A 25149-nucleotide genomic window follows, 5' to 3' on the forward strand; every position below is an offset into this window, starting at 1 on the left:
GAAAGAAGCGGCTCTGTAGTTTGGTGGTATGGCAGCAGATAGTTGGTTGTTGCGAGGCAGCAGCAAAACTGGCTGTAGGTATACATTTAAGCTATACCTACAAAGCTATAGTTGCTGTTTATAGTTCGCTGAAATTTAGCTCAACAAAAATACTATTAACAATAATTGTATGATCTTGCTGTTATTATTATTATTATTATTATTATTATTATTATTATTAAAGGGGTCTCTGGGGCTAAGTAAAGAAAGTCTGTGTCAACAAAACATTAAAATCAAAAAGGCATTAAGACACAAGATAGATTTTGCTCTGATTTGTTGGTCTCAGTGGAAAAAAATCAGTCACCATGTGGACACCACACAGTGCATGTTATTGTTAACTTTATGATCCTGAATCCAACAACCAACCACACACACACACACACACACACACACACACACACACACACGCTGCGGTGGAATTATAAGTAAGTGCCTGAATAAGTAGGACTTGTGTATCGGTGGCAGTAGAGATGTGACAGAATCGGAGAACGACAAATTTCGGAGGGAAAGTTTCAATGAATAATCACTGAACCCTCAGCCTTTGAATCTGTGAGGACACAGCAGGAGGTTATTTCATTTTGACTGCAATCTCGGCGCATAGCAGATTGAGCATAGCAGGTAGAAGCTGCCTCATGCCTTCACGTTTGAGTAGGCCTGACATTCCTTATTTCGCACATGATTGGAGAAATGGGGGAATTAGATCCAATACATTTCTGTCTTCATCACTCTGGTTTATGATGACTCTTGTCTCTGTCTCTGTGTTTATCAGGCCAATGAAAACAGTCTGCTCAGTGCTCAGCTGAAAGGCTTCCCCCTCTTTCTTCACTCTAACTTGGGTCTGAAGGACTGCACAGTCAACCCCAAGTCCCCCCTGCTCTTCATCACTCGATCCGGGCAGCCCCTGCCAGGTCCCCTCCCCGGGGACGACTGGACTGTTTTCCAGTCCAACCACTCAACATACGAGCCCGTGTTGCTGGCCAAGACCCAATCAGCAGAGAGTGTCGCATCGATGGGGCAGAATGCTGCTCTGCTCCCGTCTGTGGTGCAGGACCTGGGGCTCCATGATGGCATCCAGAGGGTCCTGTTCGGCAACAACTTGGTCTTCTGGCTGCACAAGCTGGTGTTTGTGGACGCTGTGGCCTTTCTGACAGGGAAGAGGCTCTCGTTGTCCCTGGAGCGCTACATCCTGGTGGATATAGATGACATCTTTGTGGGCAAGGAGGGCACACGCATGAAGGTGCCTGATGTAAAGGTGAGTTTGTGCATGTGTTTCAGAGTGGAAAAACTTTGTCAGAATAGGAACTGAACCCACTTACGTATTCATCAACTAGTGTTTTCAACAGCCCTTTTCCGAAAATATAAAAATTGCTTCGCACATGGCATGCGCCATCCTCTGCCAGTCATACAGAAACTCCTTCTTCTCGCTCCTCTTCTCCTTTTGAATGCCTTCGTCCCAGTAGGCCGCTCAAAGCTGACAGGCCCCACTGCTCACACTGTCACAGAAGCTCCACAGCGATGAATATTTCAGGGGCCCAGAGACATACAAAGAATGTTGAAAAGCTCCTTGCTTGCGTCCCCTCAGAGCAGAACAGACCACCCTCGCATGTGGAGGCAGAGGGTGTAAGAAAACATTATGGAAGAGGCATCAAGGCCTCCTCACTGGCAGCGCAACGGCAAGCTTTTAGGAACGAATCACACCCTGACAAGACGGAGAAATGTGAGAGTGAGAGAGGGTGTGTGCTGGGAGTCTCATCCAGCGTGGAGATCAAATGAAACAAACACCCGAATCAGAGGAGAGAAAAATATCAAACAGAATGAAGGAGAAGAGTGAGGCAACTGGGAGTGGATGTTGGATGTTTACCGAAAGAAACTTGCAGAATGAAATATGTATGTGGACACGCGTGCGCCTGGGCGTTCACGCTTCCTCATTAATGCACTCGTGCACCAGTATGAGCACAACGTGCGCTGACTCACTCTCCTTTCCTCCCACTGTTTCAGGCCCTGCTGGAGACACAAAGGGAGCTACGCACCCATGTGCCCAACTTCACCTTCAATCTGGGCTTCTCAGGGAAATTCTTTCACGCTGGTAAGAGGCGGCCTGTGAAGATGACCTTTGCCACTGTTAACTCGAGCAGAGATGAGAGCATGCACTAAAATGAATGATATAACACTTCTGAGATTAAAAGTTTTGATTCACATTATATTAATTTCGCCACTCCTCTCCTTCTCCTCCATGCCCTTGATTTATTTCTCCCGCTCATCTCCCACATACTTCACTCTAATATTTTAACTTTTCTCCCTTTCGCTTCTGACTATAATTTCCTCCCTTTCTTATCACTGACTTCATTTTAACCTCTGCCTCCTCTTTGTCTTTTTCCATTTTTCATCTCCTCCGTGTCCTCTTCACCCATTACCCCTTGTTCTTCTACTTACCTCCCTTGTCTCACTCCATCACCAACTGTCTCCTCCCTTCTTCTCTATCACGTTCAGGATCTGATGAGGAGGACCTGGGAGATGACCTGCTGCTTTCCTATGTGAAGGAGTTCTGGTGGTTCCCTCACATGTGGAGTCACATGCAGCCCCATCTTTTCCACAACCAGTCCGTGCTGGCCGAGCAGATGTTGCTCAACAAGAAATTTGCCATGGTGAGTCAGAGGGGGGCGAAGGTCAGGTCACAGCTTTGAGTGAGCACTGTGGTCAGAGTGATCCTTGCTTTATCACCCCTTCCTTTTTCAAAGGGCACTCCAAGGCAAGCTGTTGCTGCTTTTTTAAAGTTGTAATCTGTAAGACTTCAGTCCTTGTTGATTTGGCAACAACTCTGGTTTAATACTCCAGCAAACACTGGTGTGTTGACTGGTGTCTGTGTTTACAGTGCAGCCAAACAAACTGGAGTTGTTCTCATTAAGAATTCAGTCAGAAACAATTGCCACTACGATCAGATTTAATTCACCACACAACATGATAAGTTTTCGACACACCAGGAGGACACAGGGGACTTGGTTTCCTTGCTGAGGAGTTGGAGATGTGCAGCCTGTCGACTGCAGCTCCTCATCTAACTGCTCACTGTGGCTATTAAAAATGATCCGCTGACAGAAAAATATAGAAAATGACTGTCCGAATTTATAGGCACATTTTTGATGAGCTATCGCGGTGGTGAGTATCGCTGCTAATTGCAAATTTCATGTGGATGCTTCGCAATAAAAGCCACCCTGCATTTCACCTGTTGAAGCAGCCACAGTAGGATGTTATATTTGCATTAGCAGCAACTTATTACAGCTCTGATGCGGCCGTATGAGAGCAAAAGTTTTCCCTGTGAATTGCTTGTCCTTTGGTAATCTGGCATGGGAGTGGCGGACTCCACCACACTATATAAAAAACACTTTATGGAGAGATAATAACCAAATGTAAAGATATTAAATGATTTGTGGAAAAAATACCAGCATAAATAGTATTTAAAATTAGGTTTGGTTTCATGAAAGTCATTAAGATTATATTATAACTTTAAAGCATCATTATGTATAAATTGGCATTTTGTGTGATTTGGCGCCCCCTCAGTTTCTGAATGCAACTCTATTGTTGTCATAAATACAAACCCCAGGTCTGTAACAGTTTGTCAGATGTAATGTAGGTGCTAACTACAAACAAAACTCTTTACGTCATAACAATGTTATGAGTTTATTACTTGTATGTTGCAGAAATCATGTATGTAATGGTCTGATCCTTCCCTCTCACTGAAGTTACACAGTGCAGAAACAAGTGATGGGCGGGCGGAGTGACTGAGACACCATCCACCCTATTACAAGACACTGTACCATCACAATGATTTAGACGCTGTTATTTTTAGGTGGAAAAGTTGCATAATGTTTTAATATCTAGGGAACATGACTGGTTGTTCACACCTCTTCACTCTCTGCCTCTTGCCTCCTAACATTTCACTTATTCATTTTCAACCTGTAGGAGCATGGGATCCCCACTAACATGGGCTACGCTGTGGCGCCCCACCACTCGGGCGTCTACCCTGTCCACATGCAGCTGTACGACGCCTGGAAGAAGGTGTGGGGCATCAAGGTGACCAGCACAGAGGAATACCCACACCTGAAGCCTGCCCGCTTCCGGCGAGGTTTCATCCACAGCGGCATCAGCGTAAGAACACTTTTCATCCACACTGGGCATCCATAAAGGCCTCATTATCTTGTTACCTCTGGCCCGTTGCTTTCCCTCCACTCGGCTTCTCGATATCCATTACCTTCTCAGCCAATAATCCCTTTCAGGGTTCTCTCTCTCCCCATACATATGCTTTCTTTCATTCAATAATTATTGCTCCATCTGCACCTCCAGTTCTTTTTGTTTTGATTCTTCTCTCATGGCCGGTGGTTACTTGCCATCCTGCATTTGTCCATCATTCTCCTTCCCTCTCCGCCTCGACTTTTTAAAGTCTTGTCCCCAAAGGTGTTGAACAGATTCTCGTTTTCATTTTTTCTGTACATCAGAGAAGTCCAGAGTAAGGCAATCATCTAATTAGTTGTGTTGTGCTGCTGTATTTGTCTCAACAGTGGGAGATGATAACGTAGTCAGGTGAACAGTCTTGCATTAGACACCTGTCTGGGCAGCGCTGCATACAGGCCTCAGCATCATAATGAAGACTGACATGTCTGGCAACAGCACGCAAGTGTCTGCACATAAGCAACCACGGAAATGTCAACGGCCAGAAAAAACAACACTTTATTCGGCTTCGCAGCTCCACCCGGTGCTGCATAATGTAGTTATGAGAGCTGAATTAAAGTTGAATAGATTACATTCAAGAGGTTCAAACGAAGGAAAAAAATCTTATCTATTTCTCTCCCAGGTTGACCTTCAGCGCCAGTGGGAGACAGTGCAGCCTCAGTCCGGTTCCTTTGTAGTGTTGGCATTCAGTCAGTCTGTGTGGTCTCCGAGCTGTACTCTCGTCCTTGAGATAGCGCAGTGTGAATGGACAGTCTCCACTGCTTACTGATGATTGATATTCAGTTCCCCAGACACTCCAAACTGTAAACGCATTTCCATGAATTTCCATATAGACTCAGAGTGAATAAGAGGTTTGCTTTGGCTAGATGAGCTGCATAATATGAATGTTATTGAAAGCAAACAATGTGTGGGGTAACTGCCTGGAGTACTGACAGCTCCGCTCTCAGTGGAGGGCTGATGGTGTGTGTGTTTATTTGTGTGAATGCATTTCTTTTTTTTTTTATTTTAATCTGTGTGTGTGTGTTTTCTTCTGCATCTTTGCCCTTTTGGTATTGTGACTTTTTGTTTGTTTGTATCACAGGTGCTGCCAAGGCAAACGTGTGGTCTTTTCACACACACCATCTTCTATAAAGACTACCCAGGCAGCCCGAATGAACTTGACAAGCTCATCAATGGAGGAGAGCTCTTCCTCACTGTCCTACTGAACCCTGTGAGTCAAACACACATCAGCACCGCACAGCGTTTGTCTTGCACACTTGGAAACCCATTTAACTGGTGGTGCAAATTGAAATATCAACGAGGAGCGGGACAATGACTAGTCGGTGACTCACGCATTGATGTGCTCTCTCTTTTTACACTACTGTGAAAGCGTCTTTTATTACAGCTGAAATTTCTTCATATTCGTCAACATTTTGTGTTTTTGTCATGATAAAAAGGGCTACTTTTATTAGCATATCTGCAACAAATGTCACCCTGCGTAGCCTGCAGATAACTGTATTATTCTCAGTGGCTTCTATTTAGAAACTAAAATGTGTCCCAACTATGGAAGAAGCACCATTTGTTCAAACAGTTTCATTATTGAATTCCCCCGTATCTATTTCCCTGCCACTTTTTGTGGACATATATTGTCCTCATATTGTGTAGAAATACATTCAGCAGTTTATCTGTCAGGCTTTAGCAGTCTGAGACAAGTGGCTTTCTACCAAAGTTTCTGTGTATTTGGTATGAAATTCCCTCAGTGTTCTTTAGAGCTCGACCTGACTCAATTTTTGGGGCCGATGCTGATATCAGGGAGTAAAAACATTCAGATTCAGGTAAAAAAAAATCAGGTAAATCATCCAATATACACAAGTTTTTTGCAATGACCCTCAAATGTGGTTATCAAATACTAAATAATATAAAATTTATATAATATAAAAATAATTGTGACTGACAAAGATATGTAATTGGAGCAGGATATTTTACAGTGTAACCATAAAATTTACTGTCTAAAATCAAAATCAAATCAAATCAAATTTTATTTGTATAGCCCAAATTCACAAATCACAGTTTGCCTCAGAGGGCTTTACAATCTGTACAGAGACGACACCCTCTGTCCTTCGACCCTCGATTCGAGTGAGGAAAAACTTGCCCCAAAAAAGGCCCTTTTAACAGGGAAAAAATGCGGAAGAAACCTCAGGGAGAGCCACAGAGGAGGGATCCCTCTCCCAGGACGGACAGACGTGCAATAGATGTCGCATGTACAGAGCAGATCAACGAGATCACAATGTATTCAATTATAAGCGATGGTTGACAGGAGTGAAAGTACACAAAGATGTATTACAGCAATAATGATGAAATGCACATGGAAATGTGATTACTAGTGATAACAGTAGTAATGATCAATGGCAAGGATGGTATGTAGCAATGCAGTACGATAATAGTAGTGGAACGTATGTAACAGAGATGTGACTAATATTAGCGACAGTAGTGGTGGGTGTCAGGCAGGGTCATGGCAGTAGGTGCATCCACGATCAGGCAGGGCCATAGCAGTGGGCGCATCCACGATCAGGCAGGGCCATAGCAGTGGGCGCATCCACGATCCACGACCCGGGCGCGGCCAGGATCCAAGGGAGCCTGTAGGACTAGAAAGCACAAGGACTCCGGGGAAGAAGCAAGTCAGTGACATGCAGAGATGGGGCATGTATACAGGCATAATGTATACAGATGGAGAGGAGAGGAGAGGGGAGGAGAGAGAAGCTCAGTGTGTCATTGTCCCCCGGACTAGGCCTATAGCAGCATAACTAAGAGCTGGTCCAGGACAGGCCTGGGCCTGTCCTGGACCAGCCCTAACTATAAGCTCTATCGAAGAGGAAGGTCTTAAGTCTACTCTTAAAGGTAGAGAGGGTGTCCGCCTCCCGGACCAAAACAGGAAGATGGTTCCACAGAAGAGGAGCTTGATAACTGAAGGCTCTGGCTCCCATTCTACTTTTGGAGACTTTAGGAACTACAAGTAATCCTGCGTTCTGGGAGCGTAATGCTCTAGTTGGGTGATAGGGTAATATGAGCTCCTGGAGATATGATGGTGCCTGACCATTAACAATGCACTTGTTAATGGAATGACATGAGTGCACTGAAATAGTGAGCTTCACTGGAAATGTGTCATTCTAAATTACCCCAAGCATCTTTTTCTGCATTACCTTTAAAAAAAATGTTCTTAATGGCACATTTCAGATGACATGTATGCTGATACCAATATATATGCGATAGGCCAATTGATGTATGGGTCGGGTTCTAGTGTTCTTGTCTCTGCACCGCTGGCCATCCAAAAAGGGGGAAGTTTGTTTTAAAAATACGTCAGAAGACAGACTCTTGATTTGACTAAATCAGATAAACTTCTTATATGTCTTCTTGCACCCAACAAGAACTAGATTCAGTTCCCTTTTCACTTGTATTAAAGCAGGAAGGGATTTTTTTAATGACTAATATGAACAGGAGGAAATGTTACAGCGTGCAGATCCTGTTGCTGTTTTTCTAATTCGCATCTGATGGTTGTTCTAAGAAAAAACTTGGCCTTTAACAGTTGTGCTGTTGAAATACTGATGAGACGATTAAAATCCATTCATCTTTATAGAGACATAACTGGTCATGTCACATTTAGGGCTACAACTAACAGTTATTTTCATTTTGATTAATCAATTCATTGTTTAGTCTATAAAATACGAGGATATAGTGGAAAAAATGTCATAAATTTCCTAAAGCTCAAGAAGACATCATAATTTTTCTTGTTTAGACAGAAAATGAAATGAGGATCATAAACATTTGGAGAAATTCTTTTTGTCATTTAATATATTTATTATTTTATTTTATTTACTTATTTGCGCAGTAAAACAAAGCAGCAGAAACACGGCAACAAAAAAGAAGCAGATTGTGCAGGTGAGATTCAAAATCCCCGAGGGGCTTATAGAAGGAATCTCACCTTAATACGCATTATGAGAAAATATAGAAGTCCTGTAATCCTCAGAAATAAGCACAAACAAACATAGGATCAAAAGCAAGCATAAGGTAGACTATACAACAAATTAAAGTATCAAATCCAGACATTTTCAAACCCAGAACAAATCACTCGTTTGGCTTTTTATTTCAGTTGTGAACTCAATCAATATATTCATATCACGGTACATATTTCAAATACTGTGCAATTAACACAGTATACCCCGTATTGAGTTTACCCTCATCCCCTTTAATAATCTTACCTTTGTTGTTCCTTCCCATTCACAGATAAGTATCTTCATGACGCATCTGTCCAACTATGGGAACGATCGGCTTGGCCTGTACACATTTAAGAGCCTGATGATGTTCGTCCAGACGTGGACCAACCTCAAGGTGCAGACCCTGCCACCTGTTCAGCTGGCTCAGAAATACTTCAGCCTGTTCCCCTCCGAAAGAGATCCTCTCTGGCAGGTAAGATGATGTTGATGATGGTGATGATGATGATATGAATTATTTATATATTTTTAAATATATTTTTTTATATTTTTTTTGCATTAAATGTTGCATTTAGCGGTCAGTTCTGGACAGCTTTGTTTTCCAGAAATGGAATAAAAACACAACAATAGCTGACGATTGTTCTGTGGAAAAACACATTGCTTCCCTTTATATGGCATTTTACAGTAACAGCTTGGATCCCTTGCCTCACATCCTGTATGCAGATGCAATAAGTGATTGTTTTTTCGGTTGATGGAGAGCAATGTCGTCACTCATGCGAACATTTTCTATGAATGCATCTCCTTTGTTCACTGTAGTGCCTGACGAACATTTGATTAAACAAAGGTTAACCTGCTTTCTCCTTTATTTACATATTTGTTTTGAATTCTGCAGGAAACACGGTTAAAATATGGGATTGTTTATGTTTTTGTGGCTACAGGATCCCTGTGAGGACAAAAGGCACAAGGACATCTGGTCCAAAGAGAAAACATGTGACCGCTTCCCCAAACTGCTCGTCATCGGGCCTCAGAAGACAGGTGAGGCGCAGTACTTCAACACCCCCTACAGGATGAAGTGTGAAATGATTACATGTGAAGTTAGTCATTCAAAGCAGACGTGTCATGCTCTAAGTGGTTTGAATGAGGTTTTGATTATCAGACATGATAGTGGTAAATTGTGATTGTGATTCATCTTTACTGTGCTTCAAAATGGAGATTGCAGTTCTTTGAACCTTTTTCTCTTTTCTTACTCTTAATCTTTTTCATCCCGTCCCCAACACTCCCTCTTCTTCTCTCGTCCCTTCTGTCTCTGCCCTCTCAGGGACGACAGCGCTCTACCTGTTTCTCGGCATGCACCCTGACCTGACCAGTAACTACCCCAGCAAGGAGACGTTTGAGGAGATCCAGTTCTTCAATGGGCACAACTACCACAGAGGCATCGACTGGTAAGAAACCTCCAACATCATACCAACCACATTCAACCAGATATACAGGCAGAAATGTCCCCGTCATGTAATTACTGGGTCTTTAATTACACATCATGAATTTTATGTGTGTTCTCTCCTTTGGTTGGGTTGTTATCCTCTTGTTTTTAACATTTAATTTGGCAACATTACAAACTTTTCATCTCTAACTTTTCAGATGTAAACATCTCTTGATTCTAGTACATGATAAAGGCATGGCTGCTAACTGCTTTTTCTTTATCTTAATCATAGAGCACTTTGGAAATCCACTTTACAAAGTACTTCAAAAAGGCAGCTAAATAAAACGGATAAGACAGAAAATCGGGAGTTTTAAAAGAAAAAACAAACAGCAAACTGATAAATACAAGAAGACAAATAAAACATTAAAACTCAAGTAAAGTCAGTAAAGGAAATCAAGCAACACTTTAAGTCCCTTCATTGCAAATATTGTGAGATTCAATAATATCTAATATCGGCTCAAGCCCAGTGTAAACAGATAATGTCCGACAATATAGTAAAACACAGGTAATATCTTTTATATGAGCATTTCTGATGAATACTGTACATTAATAAGCACCTAAAAATGTCCTTACAGCTGTTTGTTTTATAAACCCTTAAATGTTTGTATGCTGGGTATAAATGCTAAATAGGGGGCTTGAGAATAAAGGCTTACAGGGGTTGTTGTGTACTCTGCCACAGTAAAAAACAGGAAACTTCTGAATCTCCAGTCATGTTTCTTTTATGTAGCAATTTGGGTGAAATATTGTGCAAGGCGTTTAAAGTGTTAAGCCGTTAAAAACGGTGCAGTTTAGTCTTATTCACTCATTAAATTGCAGACCCCGAGATGGTCGGGGTGTTTTCTGTTTAATGCAAATGAAATCAAGAAGCAAAATGCAAATGATCCCAAGACCACACACAGCAACAACAAAATCACTCATTAGTGAAATTCCTCAGAGTAAGACCAAAAACACAATTAACACCTATTTGGTTCGAAATTCACTATTTAGAGGTTCCTGTAGGTTTAATTGATTAGAAACCTGCATCAATGAGAAGCGTCATGCATCGCAGCATAAAGAGTCCTAACACAAAATTGACTTGGCTGGAAATGTATGCGAGTGGGCTGCCCAAATATTAACACTGTGCCGTGTTGCTAGATGTTTTTTTTAACGAGCTGTTGCACATGGCCGATCACCCACACACCGCACAGACACATTCTCCTTATCTACAGAGTGCAAATTGGACCAGATCAACAAAGCTGCTTGTAACACTTGTATGTTTGTGTTTGCTGTGTGTTAGGTATATGGAGTACTTCCCTCTGCCCTCCAACACCAGTTCAGACTACTACTTTGAGAAGAGTGCCAACTACTTTGACTCTGAAGTGGCTGCTCAGAGGGCCGCAGCCCTTCTGCCCAAAGCCAAGATCATCACCATCCTCATCAACCCAGCGGACAGAGCGTACTCTTGGTACCAGGTCGGTCAGACAGCTGCAAACCAGATAAACGACTTGTAATGTAAAACATTTTAACTGTTAAAAGTGTGGGATTTACACTTTAAGACTCAACCTCCTCACTTCTCTGTCTGCACACAGCACCAAAGAGCCCACGATGACCCGGTGGCATTGAAATACTCCTTCCATGAGGTCATCACAGCAAGCCACGACTCTCCAGTCAAACTACGGGTCCTCCAGAATCGCTGTCTGGTGCCAGGCTGGTACGCCATCCACCTGGAGCGCTGGCTCAACTACTACCACTCCAGCCAGGTACCGTGGGTGTATTCAGTATGCAAGAAGTCGACAAATACAATGTTTTTCTGGCCAGCCGGAGTTTTATTGGTGGCTGACAGGTGTTTTTCTCCAGCAAAGTTTGGAGTAAAGGATGTTTGTTTACCCCTGTGGACAGTCCTTACGGGCAGTCTTAAATCCACACGGCCATAAGGGAAGGGAGCTGCTTCCCTTGAGGGACAATCTCAGGAGAATATCGAGCTCTTATTGCCCCCAAAAGACCAAATCTGTCAGCTGCACATGCAAGATCAGTGAAGTGTGTCAACGTTCTTTTTTAGGGCTGCAATGATAAATCGATTAGTTGTCGATCTCGAAGTTAATTGCCAGCTATTTTGATGAGCAATTCATTGGTTTGAGTAATTTTGGACAAAAATAAGTCAAAATTCTCTGATTCCAGCTTCTTAAATGTGAATATTTTCTGTTTTTTTACTACTCTGTGACTGCAAACTAAGTAATTTTGGTTTCTGGGCCAAACAAGATATTTGAGGACATCATCTTGGGCTTTGGGAAATGCCAATCCACGTTTTCTGACTTTTTATAGACTAATGAATCTCTGTTGTAACAAAAATCTATCAGTAGCAGCATTTAATTCATTCTTGAGGTTTTAAGGAAGTCATTGTAGTTATAAAAAGATAAGACCAGGAACATTGTTAACAAGTTGATTTTGGAAGATAATTGTGTGTGCACAGCTTTTTGTTCCCGTCCTGACAGTTGTTACTGTTTGTGTCTTACCCAGTTGTTAGTCTTGGATGGACAGATGCTGAAGACTGAGCCTGCTTCAATCATGGATAAAATCCAGAAGTATTTGAGCCTGGCCAACGTCATCAACTACCACAAGATCCTAGCGTGAGTATCGTCCTTTAGGTTAAATCACTGACAGCTGGATTTGCTGAGTGTACAAATTTGTTTACAGATTTATTTACAGCTTTAGACTCTTCAGGTTATATTAGTTGTTGTTTGGAGCTGGCAGAGACCGCTCACTTTACATCACATGTGAATGTAACAAACAGATTACAAACAAATTTTAGTTTCAAGTGTTTAGCCAACAACACAAGGCAGATCACGGCCTGGTGTGTCAGGGCCAAATCAGTATCTGACAGTTAACATTTGTTGTAGTGGTACAAACTCAGAAGGCATTAAATGGCCAAAAAACACATATTTTTGTTTCTACATATAAATACAGGAAGGCTGTAATCAGTAACAGTAGATTTGAACTCTAAAAATAACTGATTATTCTGTCATTCACAATACATGTATTAATGTCTCCATTATGTACAGGTTCGACCCTAAGAAAGGCTTCTGGTGTCAGCTGCTGGAGGGAGGAAAGACTAAGTGTTTGGGAAAGAGTAAAGGGCGCAGGTACCCTGACATGGACCCTGAGGTACGATCAGTTGAAAGACTTTGGCTTAAAGGGGAAACACTACAGATGCACACATTTGCATACATTTCAAGAGCAGAAATCTGAAAATTGGATAAAGTGTGGTTCAAAACTGTTGTTCCATTTTGTTTAAAGAGGGAATTAATCAAAAATAACTCTCAACAGCCTGTTTTTAGTGATGCATTTGAATAGAAATCAGTCTGTGAATGATATATTAATATCATTAATATTATAATATTAACCACTCTGTTAAAACCTTCATACTATAGATGAGAATAAAACTGGAAAGTTTGTTGCCACTCGTCTGAAAGAGGACGTATTATTGAAGCAACATTGCCCACCTGTAGTGTCTCCCCTTCAGAAATCTATCTTACCTAAACTAATTTCTGCTATTTTTGATTTTTAAGATTGTGAATTTATCTTCCCCCTTTTTTTTTTGTCTGCTTCAGTCCCAGGGGTTCCTCAGGGAGTACTATAGGGATCACAACATTGAGCTGTCCAAGCTGCTCTACAGGATGGGTCAGCCGCTGCCCAGCTGGCTCAGAGAAGAGCTGGTCCACACCAGGTAGCAGCACCACAGGAGGAGCACACAGCTCCGCACACTGAACCACCGCTCGACCCCTGCTCGGGGTGGGGGGGGGACACTGGCCGAGTGACCTGAAACGTTGAAGATCCCAAATAGTTTTGAAAGAGACTGAAATATATGGAGCTAGAACTCAAAACTTAACTGCGTTCTTCCCTAATGAACAGTGGATGGTGAGCAAGACGAGAGCGAAGTTGCTTCCAGCAGCTGACAGCTCTCCCCTCGCTCCCTGAGCTCCGAGTTACTCCCCTGCAGGACAAACCAGGACGGTGGAAGCCTCAACGATGCCTCCACTGTGTCCTGAAGGAGAAGGAAAGGCTCAGTGATGCACAGGAGAGACCTTCAGTGTTTGATAATCACACCCCCTGCTCTCCTTAATCAAACCTTCTCTTCTTCGCATGATCTTGAAAAATCAACGGAAGGAAAAAAAAAAGTCTGACGCTCGAGCAGTCTTGACCGCTCTGGGAAACGGGTGGAAAGGATGAACACAACATCAGCCCGTGTCTCCCTCGATGAAGTTTGGAGCAGACTAAAACAGGCAGCGTAAAATTGACGAAATGAATGGCAGCCTGGTTGACAGAGAGACATTGGTTGCAGATGCCTTTGACATAAGTGAAGTGTTGGTGTGAGAGGAGAATGGGACGTCTGGCTGCATGTTGTAGCCTCACTTGATAGGCCTTGGTAGACTCTAGTTATCTCATTTACAAGTGCCAGGACAGACTCTTCATTAAAATATTACCACGTGGACTCTTGAGGGTTCTTCTTTTTAAGTTTTTGTTTTCTTTACTCAGATCTTGTTTTAACGTTTCTTTAATGCTGATGGCAATGCATTATTGTAGAATGTACCAAAACTAAACATCTTAGCTCAGTGTTCTCGATGTACAGTAGATTGATTCGTCAAACTGTTCGGCTCGGCCTCCTCTGTAGTCAGTTCCATGACCGTTAAATTGGCTAAAGCTGGAGCAGTAGGATAGATGTTGAAAGCACAATATTGAAGGCACTCGAGTGAACATCGATTCTGAACATAACCGGTTACTGGAAAGCACACTAACACAAATGGATCCTGCTACAATCTGTGAAGAAGATCATAAGCTAGCTACTGTATGTTGGAATAAACACTCTGGTCCGAGAGGTTCAGATTGTGTACAGAACAAAGACTGTGCATTTCAAATCTGTTCTCAGCATATTTTTTTTTTCTTTTTCTTTTGTTTTTGTCAAAACTGTATATTTTGTCTTATATTTTGTGTCATTTCATTTCCTAGATGAGTTTTAAGTTGGACGAGGAGAACAAAGCTGTCTCTGGGAAAAACGTTTAAATTTACCAGGAGAACCAACAGTAGGCCCAGTGAGACCGTACGGACGTTTGGTTGTCGGTCAAGGTGTTACCACTGCAACTAGATGTCAAGCATAGATAACAAAAAGCTGCTCTTACTGCAATAGTTTTGTACAATGTTCTGATGTAATAACAATGCACATGTTGGTCCTTTTATTTCCAGACTTTGTAATGTACATAATACGCAAAAACCCTCAGTAGACCTAAATTATTGAATGTGTTTGGGTTTACACTCTCCATCAGCCCATTCCCATAGTGTGAAACTGTCAGTGCTGTACTGAGGGGAGTCTGGATCATTTCATTGTGTCGCTAAGATTGTTTCCTCTCATGTCCTCTCACTGCCAACTATTGTACACAGGTACTGAGTCTCTCCATATAAAGTATTAAGTGATAACACATAACAGCAATGATGGTACTAATCTCCTGGACTGTATGATAAAGATTTGTAATTGTTGTCAATAATTTTTACAGTGTAACTAATATTGTCGGTGCTTTTTAATTTGCAAATAAAACACCACTGTATTTTTCAGTAGTTGGATCTTTTTTCCCTCTTTTCTCCTTCCTGTCTGAGATCAGAACAAACCTACTTTTGTTTGGTTGAGCGTCACTTTACAGTAAAAGCAGGATGATGGTGGCTGCTTTTGTGCAGAGATTTCTGGAAATTAAAATCACTGTTTGGTTTGAATCTCGAAACCAGACTGTTTCATCTTTTGGTTTCACTACCTGGTGAAGTACTTTCAGGAAGAAAAACAGCCTGAATCTCTTTCAAAATCACAGAAAGCATAAGCAAAGCAAAATTCACTTTTTAAGACTTGACTTGCAAGTGTCTCCTGTTACCTTCATTTTATTCCTTGTTGGGAAAACACCAAAAATCTACTAAGGAAGCAGTCCTCATCTGTTGTTCCAGGAAGTAATCGGGGACCAAATGCTTTTAAAAATGATAATAAAAGTTAAAATGGTTGGTGAAGATTCTCAGTCATCCAGGTCATGTTAATTCAAAGTGCTATATCATAGGCAACTGGAAACAAGTCCACAGTGTAGCACATAAGAAGTTAAAGTACTTGCCACAGTTGACATGTTCTCATAGTTACTACTGACCAATATTTCAGAATGAAAGAGCACTTTAGCATGATTAAATGTAGTCTAACTCCAACATAGTAGTAGTACTTTTAATGTTTGCTTGAAGGAAAAGTCCTATAACCTACAAATAAAGGTTCAAAAAGTGTTGACAAGTACTCTCATATCATTAGCCTGTTTATATATGTCAGGTGCATTTTGTAGTTTTGGAAAAGAAGTTGAGAAACAGGAAGGTAACACGATGTTGAAAAGGTGATGATACAAACTTAGAAACATTTATTATTTCCATAACTGAAGAATGAAGGTTTCCAGAATACTCTTTGAAGTTAGAAAGGCAGCAGGGTCCAACAAACAAAAAGTAAAACAATATGACATTGTGTTGTCCTTAAAGGTGCACTATGTAGTTTTGGGGAAAACATTTTAATCAGAAGGGAAAGATCTTCTTCTTTCTCTCTTTGTTTTCACGACTGAATAAACTGAATAAACAAACTGACCTTAAAGGACAACTCAATTTCATACTGTTTTACTTTGTTTATATGTGGCGGACCCTGCCACCTTTCTAGCTTCAAACAGTGTTCGGGGACCTTATTTTCCTCTGAGAACAGCTTGTTTACCCACTTATGGAAAAGACAAATATATCTGAGTTTGTATTTTTACCTCATTAATGTTGTAAATATATTAGTGAGTTTGAATTTAGTGCCCCTTTAAGGTCAATCTGCATATTCAGTTTATTCAGACAAAAATAAAGAGTTTATTAGTTAGTTATACTTTATTAAAGTAAAAGAAAAGAAATCTATGATGTGTTTTATTATTAAAATGTCTTCCCAGAAACGACATAGTGCCCCTTTAAAAATAAAATAATTAGATGTATATTAGGAGACCGTGGTGACTTTGAATTAGCACAAACAAAAAGATGATACCATAATAATAGGAGTAGTTAATAAGTGAAATTCAGCAGTAATAAACTGAGACTTCTTCTCTGTTGTCTGCCTCTATCAACAAGTGATGGTGTTGTTATCTGAACCAATCACAGCTCGCAGGCTCTCACTCTGCCTGTGAGCCCTCCCACAGTCCTTTAAAGAAGGGGGACTTTCCACATCTCTTCACCTTTCTCAGGAACTTGACCTGTCTGGTGGCTCTTCCTTATTTTCAACACCATTTATCCACTGGAGCTGCCGGACCTGCTTCAGTTTGTTTCTTTGAAGAAGCTGAGAAGAACTTCCAGCACAGATGGCCCACTCTGAAGAAGATGCTCGCCTGCCCAGAGGGAGTCTGACAGGCAGTGAGGAAGCCCTTATTCTCCCTGGAACACCCAGCGGGTGAGAGGAGCTTATCTTTTACATAAATGCACATAAAAACAGCTGTTTGCTCTGCAGCAGATCCAAAATGTCACCTTTGATATGAAAGTGTGTGTTCTTCTTTGTGTGGCTGAGGGATGCATCGCAATCAAAACTTGACTAAAAGTCGGGTAAAATGTTTAAGAATTATGTTTCAAGTTTGCATAAAGGAGTAAAACACTGATTGAACACATTTGTTCAAGTTGTGTTTATATTGTATACTGTTATTTCTAAAAGTAAGTGATGGTTTCAGGGTAAATGTCACTTTTTTTATTGCATGACATGAGTTCATGAAGTAAACAGTAGCTTTAGTTGTTGCTTTACAACATTTCATATGGTTTGATATACTTTAAAGCATCTTCAGCCACCTTCAGTCAGGCACTTCTCTTTACTCCAAGAGAAGAAGTCTGCCTGGCAACTTCTGATGCCGTCATGCTATTGGTTAATAATTAACCGCAGGGAAAAACATTGACCCATGTCCAGTGTTTCAGCTTAGAAATACTTTATAGTTTTACAATTTAACAATGTCTCTAATATATAAACATATTTTGTATTAGAGGAATAACTAAGCCTTATTGTTTGCCCTGCATCCATTTTTTGTTATGAATGTATTTATAAATACTTTCTAAAACACAACATGGTAAAGTCTTTATAAAAATGCTTGATTAGGTATGATGACATTGTTTTCATGCATTACATGGAAATACAAGTTAGACCAGTTTTTAGTGTTAGTTTTACTTTTCATTCTGACATACATGTTCATAACATAAGTGAATATACAGTTGTTGTTGTTTTTGTTGTTGCCTTGTACCTTTTAATGAGAAGAATAAAAACATTTAACAACTATTTTACATCTTAAATAGCCTCAAAATAGGAGTTGGATGCCTACTTCCTTAATCCAGGGAAAGGAGTCTGCCTAGTGACAAGTGATGCTCACATTCTATTGGCTGATTATGTGCAGCAGAGAAAAATGCTGACTGTATTTTTGTTTTAGGACTTTCACATTTATTACTGTAGGTAACAACATCCTAACTTCAAGGAGATGATGATGTTGCTTTGCTTTTCCTAAGGAGAGGACGATACCATCAGATTGTTGCTTTACATATGGGGCTTTTTTTGAGTGCCGGACAGTCCAAGAAACAAAAATGTCACACAGAAAGCTTTTGGAAATCCCCACAATTAATTTTGATACCTTAGAATATTTTGTCAAATCCCAAAAAACCCACTTTTAAGCTTTCTGAATTTGGCTCTGCATCATGTTATCTCCTCTCCCCTGCTGCTCTATTCTCTGCAACAGCCATAAATATGTATTTCTCTCTCTCAGGGGCTCAAACACTCGTGCCTTCAAGATTGCAGGCCTGACAACGCTGGCATGTCTGCTGCTGGCCAGCCAGGTCTTCACTGCCTACACGGTGTTCGGCCAGAAGCAACAGATCCATTCACTGCAGAAGAACTCAGACAGAATGTCCAGGCAACTGACCCGCTCATCTCAGGGTAAGAGGAGGGGTCAAGATGATCTCTAATGTGTCATAAATGAGTAATAGTCTGACAGGATGTGAGGAGGGAAGTAAGAGTGCTGCTTTGAGGAACTTGATCTGAAAGCTGGACAGAGAAATGAAAGCTTTCAGAGGAAAAGAGAAATTGGCTGTGTGCTATTCCTCATTTTCCCGAGATAATGGGATAATTTTCTCGAGATAACGAGACTTTGTTTTCCCGAGAAAACGATATAATTAATTCGAGATCTTGAGAAAACAAAACGATAGTGTAGTATATTAAATCGTTTCAGGAAACATCATTCGGTGTAGCAATGTCAGAGGAGCAGGAGCATATTGATCACCATGTCACATATCTTTTCAATCAAGGCCTGACACAGGCTGAAATAGCATTATGCTTTGCTATTACAGATAATATACACATAAGCGTGTGTAATCTAACAAGACGATTAGCAAGGCTTCAGCTATATCGGCGGCGCAATCTAAATGAGCCTGATGTCATCGTTAACTACAAAGCTGACCAGCTACGAGGTCCCGGGCGTCTCCATAATCTCAGGCCTATCATATCACAGTCATTATCTCGAGATCTTGAATTAATTATATCGTTATCTCGGGAAAACAAAGTTTCGTTATCTCGAGAAAATTATCCCATTGTCTCGGGAAAACGACAGTTGTTATTTCGAGATAATAATTCGAGATCTCAAGAAAACAAATGAAATTAACTTGTTATCACTGGAAAACGGGGGAAATAAAATTTATGAATGCATGGCCCTTTAAAACTCCTGAACACAGCTGATTTGTACGGAAGCCCTAAAGGGCCATGCATTCATACATTTTACGTACAGATCAGCTGTGTTCAGGAGTTTTTTTTGTTTGTTTTTGTAAAGCAAAATTTCAGTCACCTTTTTTGCAATTTCATAATTTTTGGTTTTGTTTGTTTTTTCACAGCTGCGGCTCCAATGAGGATGCACATGCCCATGAACAGCCTGCCCCTGATGATGGACTACATCCCAGATGAGGACTCCAAGGCATCCAAGACACCCATGACTGTAGGTTACCACCTGTCTTCTGGAAAAACTTTGATTCAGCTGCATTTAGGTGGCGACAAACTTATTTGAGACTTGAAATATAGCCCTGGATGCATTTTCAGTGTATTTGTATCCTTTGTCTGCTCCCTACAGAAACTGCAGGACACCGTGGTCAGTGTGGAGAAACAGGTGAAGGATCTCATCCAGGTATGTCACACTCGGTATCCTGTGTGTCCTCACATTGGTGATGTTGTGTTGTCACTAAGCTCTGCTCATGTTTTCAACAGGACTCGCAGCTGCCACAGTTCAATGAGACCTTCCTGGCCAACCTGGAGAGCCTGAAGCAACACATGAATGAGACCGAGTGGCAGGTAAAGGCACACACACATTCAAATGGAAACTAGTAAAATAGAAACAAATGTAGTTTAATTATCCTGTGAGTCATGTTCTTTGTTTTTTTTGTGTCTATGTTCTGCAGAGCTTTGAGACCTGGATGCGCTACTGGCTGATCTTCCAGATGGCCCAGCAGCAGCCTCCACCCCCAACATCACAGCCAGGTTACTGCAACTTTATGTGCTTAACATTGTAATATTTATCTGATGTTCTGATCCAGACTGCTGCTGTGACAGTAGGTGCTGGTTTTCCGACACCTCCAGTAGAGGGTTTAAGGACCATGGCTGTGATATTTCGCTGTGAATTGTATTTAAGAGAGATATGCTGAGCTGATGATGCAGAGCTCAGGAGTTTAAAGGATGGATACCAGTGGCTCGTTTCTCACTTTTACTGTCATTATCACTATTTTAGCTGGTATCAATCTTCAATCAAGTGTATTTCCCGAAACATAGCACTACTGCTTTAACTTTGCTGCAGTATTTAACACCAAACAGGCCTTTAACGACCGTTCTCCTCACTTTCATTACTCAGCCACTTTGATCAAGACCAAATGCCAGGTCGAGGCTGCACCTCAAGGACCCACCAAGATCGGATCCTACAAGCCCCAGTGCGACGAGCAGGGCCGCTACAAGCCCATGCAGTGCTGGCACGCCACCGGCTACTGCTGGTGTGTGGACGAGACCGGCGCAGCCATCGAGGGCACCACCATGCGCGGCCGCCCCGACTGTAACAAAGGTAGAGGACCACGATTAAAGGACTTTTCATCAACGCTGCATCTTGAGCTTCTCATGAGAGGCTGACTTTTTTCCTGTTTATTTCAGGCGCAGCTCCTGGCCGCATGCTGTTTGCACCCAGGCTGATGCAGAAGACCCTCAGCATCGATGATAGTGAGTGCTTCAAATAATATTTTTTTGTTTTGTTTAGGTGTTTATTTAGCATTTGTTGGTTTGCTCATAACTGTTGTGTTTTTCCTTTTTTTGCAGACTAAAAGAAACGAGGTGTGGGGTGTTTCTTCTCATCAAGATATCTTCGCAGACATTAGAAGTCATTTAAAGCTTGATGCTGACCCGCGTGCAGAAATGGTTTTAATTGTGCCTCCATGTACTCTCTTGATTTTAAATATCTTGCTGGCTGCTTGAAATCAAATCGATCAAGGCCTGTTACAATTTATTGCTTCTAATACTTTTTTTGTTTTAAAGACCAAACAATTGTGGGGTGTTCTCATTGACATTTAACTCTAGATGTGCATATCGTACGTGTTTTGAACATGCTTATCTGTGAAGAATGCTTAAAAGGTTGATTCACCCAAACTACATATTCTCTCTCTTACCCCTCCGAGTACCGAGACATGGAGGTAGTTCAGGTGTTACTTGCCCGGGTTTTAAGATACTGTCTCATCTGCCAGAGTCACCCGTTTGTAGTAGGTTTGTTTATGGTGCATACAGCATCGAAAAACGACATTAAACATGTTATCAGACTCTTTCAAGAAACCTTGTCCCCTGTTGCTCTGAATAATCCACAGAGCACACTGCGGACAGTTTTCATAGGGATTATTTGTCTGTTAGAAAGTATTTCCAATAAAACCTGTGTGCAGTGAGGTCTGTGGGTTCTTCAGAGAACAGGGGACACAGTTTCTTGAAAGAGATGTTGCTGCTTTAATTGTTCGGATGTTTTTCAATGTCGTAAGGGCCACAAATGAAAACCCAGCAAAATAAAGCAGAACTATCTGCATTGCCAAACATGAAAATGAAAATGTTCCAGTCTTTTAATTATGTAGTGTGGGTGAACCGACCTTTTAAAGGGTGTGACCGGACTGTATGAGGAAGTGACTTTCCTATGTGGGTGTTTGTGTTAAGAAGGGTTAATAAAGTTTTTCTAACGATACTGTTTGAATTTCATGATCTACTGAGAATAAATAACTGTTGAAGCTTTAGACAAAACAAGGCCTTAATAAACTTTAACCTGATTAGATGCATCGACACCTAAGTTCTGTTTGTGGTTTTAAGTTTCACTTTTTATTTAAGCCCAATCATTTCAGACTGGAGGCATTTCCTGTTCATGAACCTAACATGTTGCAGTTTCATCGTGCCTGTACACGATGTTGATCCACCTAACCTCCGTCTTTCCCCGGACATGTTCTAAGATCATCAAGAAGAGCTGGAGACAGTTCAAATGAGGCCACGCTTCTCCTCAAGCAGTCCTCAAATTAAGAGTCATACTTGAGTACAAGATATAAAGATATCATGTTAGAATATTACTTTACTTTGTATTAGTGAAAGTCAACCAAAGGAATAGTAATCGAGTAAAAGTCTCAAGTATCAAAAGTATTTTACTATTCATACATGAACTTGAGTATTAAAAGTACTGTAAAAGTAGATTATATATATGTTTGAATGCTGTTCACTTTGGGCTGACCGACTATCGATCTGGCCAAGTATCTAATTTTAAATTAATCATTTTTTCTGATAATCGTTATCAGTTGTTTTTTGTTTTTTTTATCTGACTGCAAACAAAATAAATCTATTTGAAAATGAACTACTTTGTGTCTAAAACTAGATGCAATCTGCAAACTAACTAGTAATCGAGTAGCGTTATCAAATAAATGTAGTCAAGTAAAAGTACAATACTTGCCTTCAAAATGTAGTGGAGTGGAAGTATATTGATGCAGAATACTCAAGTAAGGTACTTAATTACAGTACTTGAGTAAATGTACTTCTATCCCTCACAGGGTCTGAGACACTAGAGACAAATATGTCCTTTTGCAGCAGTGCTACAGTGAGAATAAATAACTGTTGAAGCTTTAGACAAAACAAGGCCTTAATAAACTTTAACCTGATTAGATGCATCGACACCTAAGTTCTGTTTGTGGTTTTAAGTTTCACTTTTTATTTAAGCCCAATCATTTCAGACTGGAGGCATTTCCTGTTCATGAACCTAACATGTTGCAGTTTCATCGTGCCTGTACACGATTTTGATCCACCTAACCTCCGTCTTTCCCCGGACATGTTCTAAGATCATCAAGAAGAGCTGGAGACAGTTCAAATGAGACCACGCTTCTCCTCAAGCAGTCCTCAAATTAAGAGTCATACTTGAGTACAAGATATAAAGATATCATGTTAGAATATTACTTTACTTTGTATTAGTGAAAGTCAACCAAAGGAATAGTAATCGAGCAAAAAGTCTCAAGTATTAAAAGTATTTTTCTATTCATACATGAACTTGAGTATTAAAAGTACTATAAAAGTAGATTATATATATGTTTGAATGCTGTTCACTTTGGGCTGACCGACTATCGATCTGGCCAAGTATCTAATTTTAAATTAATCATTTTTTCTGATAATCGAAATCAGTTGTTTTTTGTCTTTTTTATCTGGTTGCAAACAAAATAAATCTATTTGAAAATGAACTACTTTGTGTCTAATACTAGATGCAATCTGCAAACTAACTAGTAATCGAGTAGCGTTATCAAATAAATGTAGTCAAGTAAAAGTACAATACTTGCCTTCAAAATGTAGTGGAGTGGAAGTATATTGATGCAGAATACTCAAGTAAGGTACTTAATTACAGTACTTGAGTAAATGTACTTCTATCCCTCACAGGGTCTGAGACACTAGAGAAAAATATGTCCTTTTGCAGCAGTGCTCAATCTGCAGTGAAATGGCCTGGGGACCAGAGGGTTGCCGGTTCAAGACCCGCTCTGAACGGGCAGTATGTGTTATTAATTTTCTCAGCCCACAAAGGAAAATTAAATCTGTTCCAGAAACAGTCAAATTGCAAATTTGGAGATGCAAGCATTTTGTACAGAGGAGGATTATTATATTATTATATTTTGACCAGTGGGGAAGTGCTGATTCCTCCATGGTAATGATTAATTCGGGGGAAAAACAGCCCTCATTTGAGGAAGCACTTATTATCTAGAACATGGGTCTTCCTCTTAATGAAGAGCTGTAATCAAAAGGAGGGGAAGTTGTGATCACCTGTAGCAGAAAAAACAGAAGTCTGTTGAGAATAAAGACACTGGCGTTACAGTAGCAACAGATTTTCAACATCTGCAGCTACACTGATTATACGGTGAGTGTTTGAAGGCATACTTTGTGAAATTCATGTTCTATTGATGTAATTTGGGGATTTTTACACAATTTAAAACAGGAGACAAAGACACAATACAGACCATATTTAGAAAAACAATCCTTAGAATAAAAATAGGGGTTATATTTTTTGTTTTACCCACAAATAGTGAATATAAGCAGTTTATTTATGTTACAAATGCTCTTATTTAAAGCTTGATAAGATGTCTTTATTGTTACCAGGATGCCTTTCTTTCATTACAAAGCATGTTTGGTTCCTTTACATTTAGACATTTAAAAAAACTTTTCAGGACCTGCTCAAACCATAATATATCAAAGTCTCTGTTCTCTTTATCTTGACATTTTCAGGTGCTGCTGACGGTCCTCCAACCAACCATGAAGCTGAATCAGACACCGATTCTTCTTCTGCTTTTGGGACTCACTGTCACTTTGGGAGCGGCCACTTCTCCTTGCACTTTCAGCGACGACTGGACTCGCTGTGTGTGCGACATTATGGGTATCCTCAACCCACTAAGTTGGATTTGTATCGACGCTTTGGAGCTGGAGCTGAGAGACAGCAAACTGGAAGTCCCTGAGATGGATGTGGCTCTGGATCTGAATTTTCTTCGGTTGATGAGGATAAATAAGCTAATTCTCAACAATGTCACAATCTCCTTTTCATTCATAAGGACAGTGATACCTTTTCTGCCCCGACAATTGAAGGAAATTAATATAATTTCCTCCACTCTGGAAGTTGGCCAGCCTTCACAGCATCCAGAGTTACAGGAAGCATCTCAGATTACAGCCCTTCTCCTGGAAGACGTTACAGTGGATCCCTCTCTCCTCCAGCCGACCTTCCAGGCTGTCCTCCACTGGTTGTTTGGCTCCCTGACATCTCTTGGTCTTGTGCGTTCTGGCCTGGTTGAGATCGACTGCGACTGGGCTCAAAGGGTAGAAAACCTGACTAATCTCGACCTGTCAGAGAACCC

General features: G+C 40.9%; 2 protein-coding genes across 3 annotated transcripts in view; both read left to right on the forward strand.

Moving 5' to 3' along the window:
- The window catches only part of LOC311257738 (bifunctional heparan sulfate N-deacetylase/N-sulfotransferase 1-like), a 46700-nt gene extending 31406 nt beyond the window's left edge, over nt 1–15294 (forward strand). For both annotated transcript variants that reach the window (XM_084353581.1, XM_084353582.1), the window contains exons 3-15: nt 809–1291; nt 2038–2125; nt 2530–2684; nt 3997–4182; nt 5345–5473; nt 8524–8706; nt 9170–9266; nt 9550–9673; nt 10988–11162; nt 11280–11450; nt 12208–12317; nt 12750–12852; nt 13299–15294. In XM_084353581.1, the coding sequence (XP_084209707.1) occupies nt 809–1291; nt 2038–2125; nt 2530–2684; nt 3997–4182; nt 5345–5473; nt 8524–8706; nt 9170–9266; nt 9550–9673; nt 10988–11162; nt 11280–11450; nt 12208–12317; nt 12750–12852; nt 13299–13418 (2124 nt within the window). In that variant the 3' untranslated portion in view covers nt 13419–15294. The remainder of the gene's footprint in view (nt 1–808; nt 1292–2037; nt 2126–2529; nt 2685–3996; nt 4183–5344; nt 5474–8523; nt 8707–9169; nt 9267–9549; nt 9674–10987; nt 11163–11279; nt 11451–12207; nt 12318–12749; nt 12853–13298) is intronic.
- Nucleotides 15295–16943: 1649 nt separating this feature from the next.
- Nucleotides 16944–21977, forward strand: cd74a (CD74 molecule, major histocompatibility complex, class II invariant chain a). Its single transcript, XM_084353077.1, has 9 exons — nt 16944–17161; nt 18504–18673; nt 19621–19721; nt 19854–19907; nt 19988–20071; nt 20179–20257; nt 20625–20828; nt 20915–20980; nt 21077–21977. The coding sequence occupies exons 1-9, from the start codon at nt 17073–17075 to the stop codon at nt 21079–21081; spliced, it is 852 nt and encodes a 283-aa protein (XP_084209203.1). The 5' UTR covers nt 16944–17072; the 3' UTR covers nt 21082–21977.
- Nucleotides 21978–25149: the final 3172 nt, after the last annotated feature.

Source organism: Pagrus pagrus (assembly GCF_965226575.1).
Source record: "Pagrus pagrus genome assembly, chromosome: 5".
In the NCBI taxonomy this organism is placed as follows: domain Eukaryota; kingdom Metazoa; phylum Chordata; class Actinopteri; order Spariformes; family Sparidae; genus Pagrus; species Pagrus pagrus.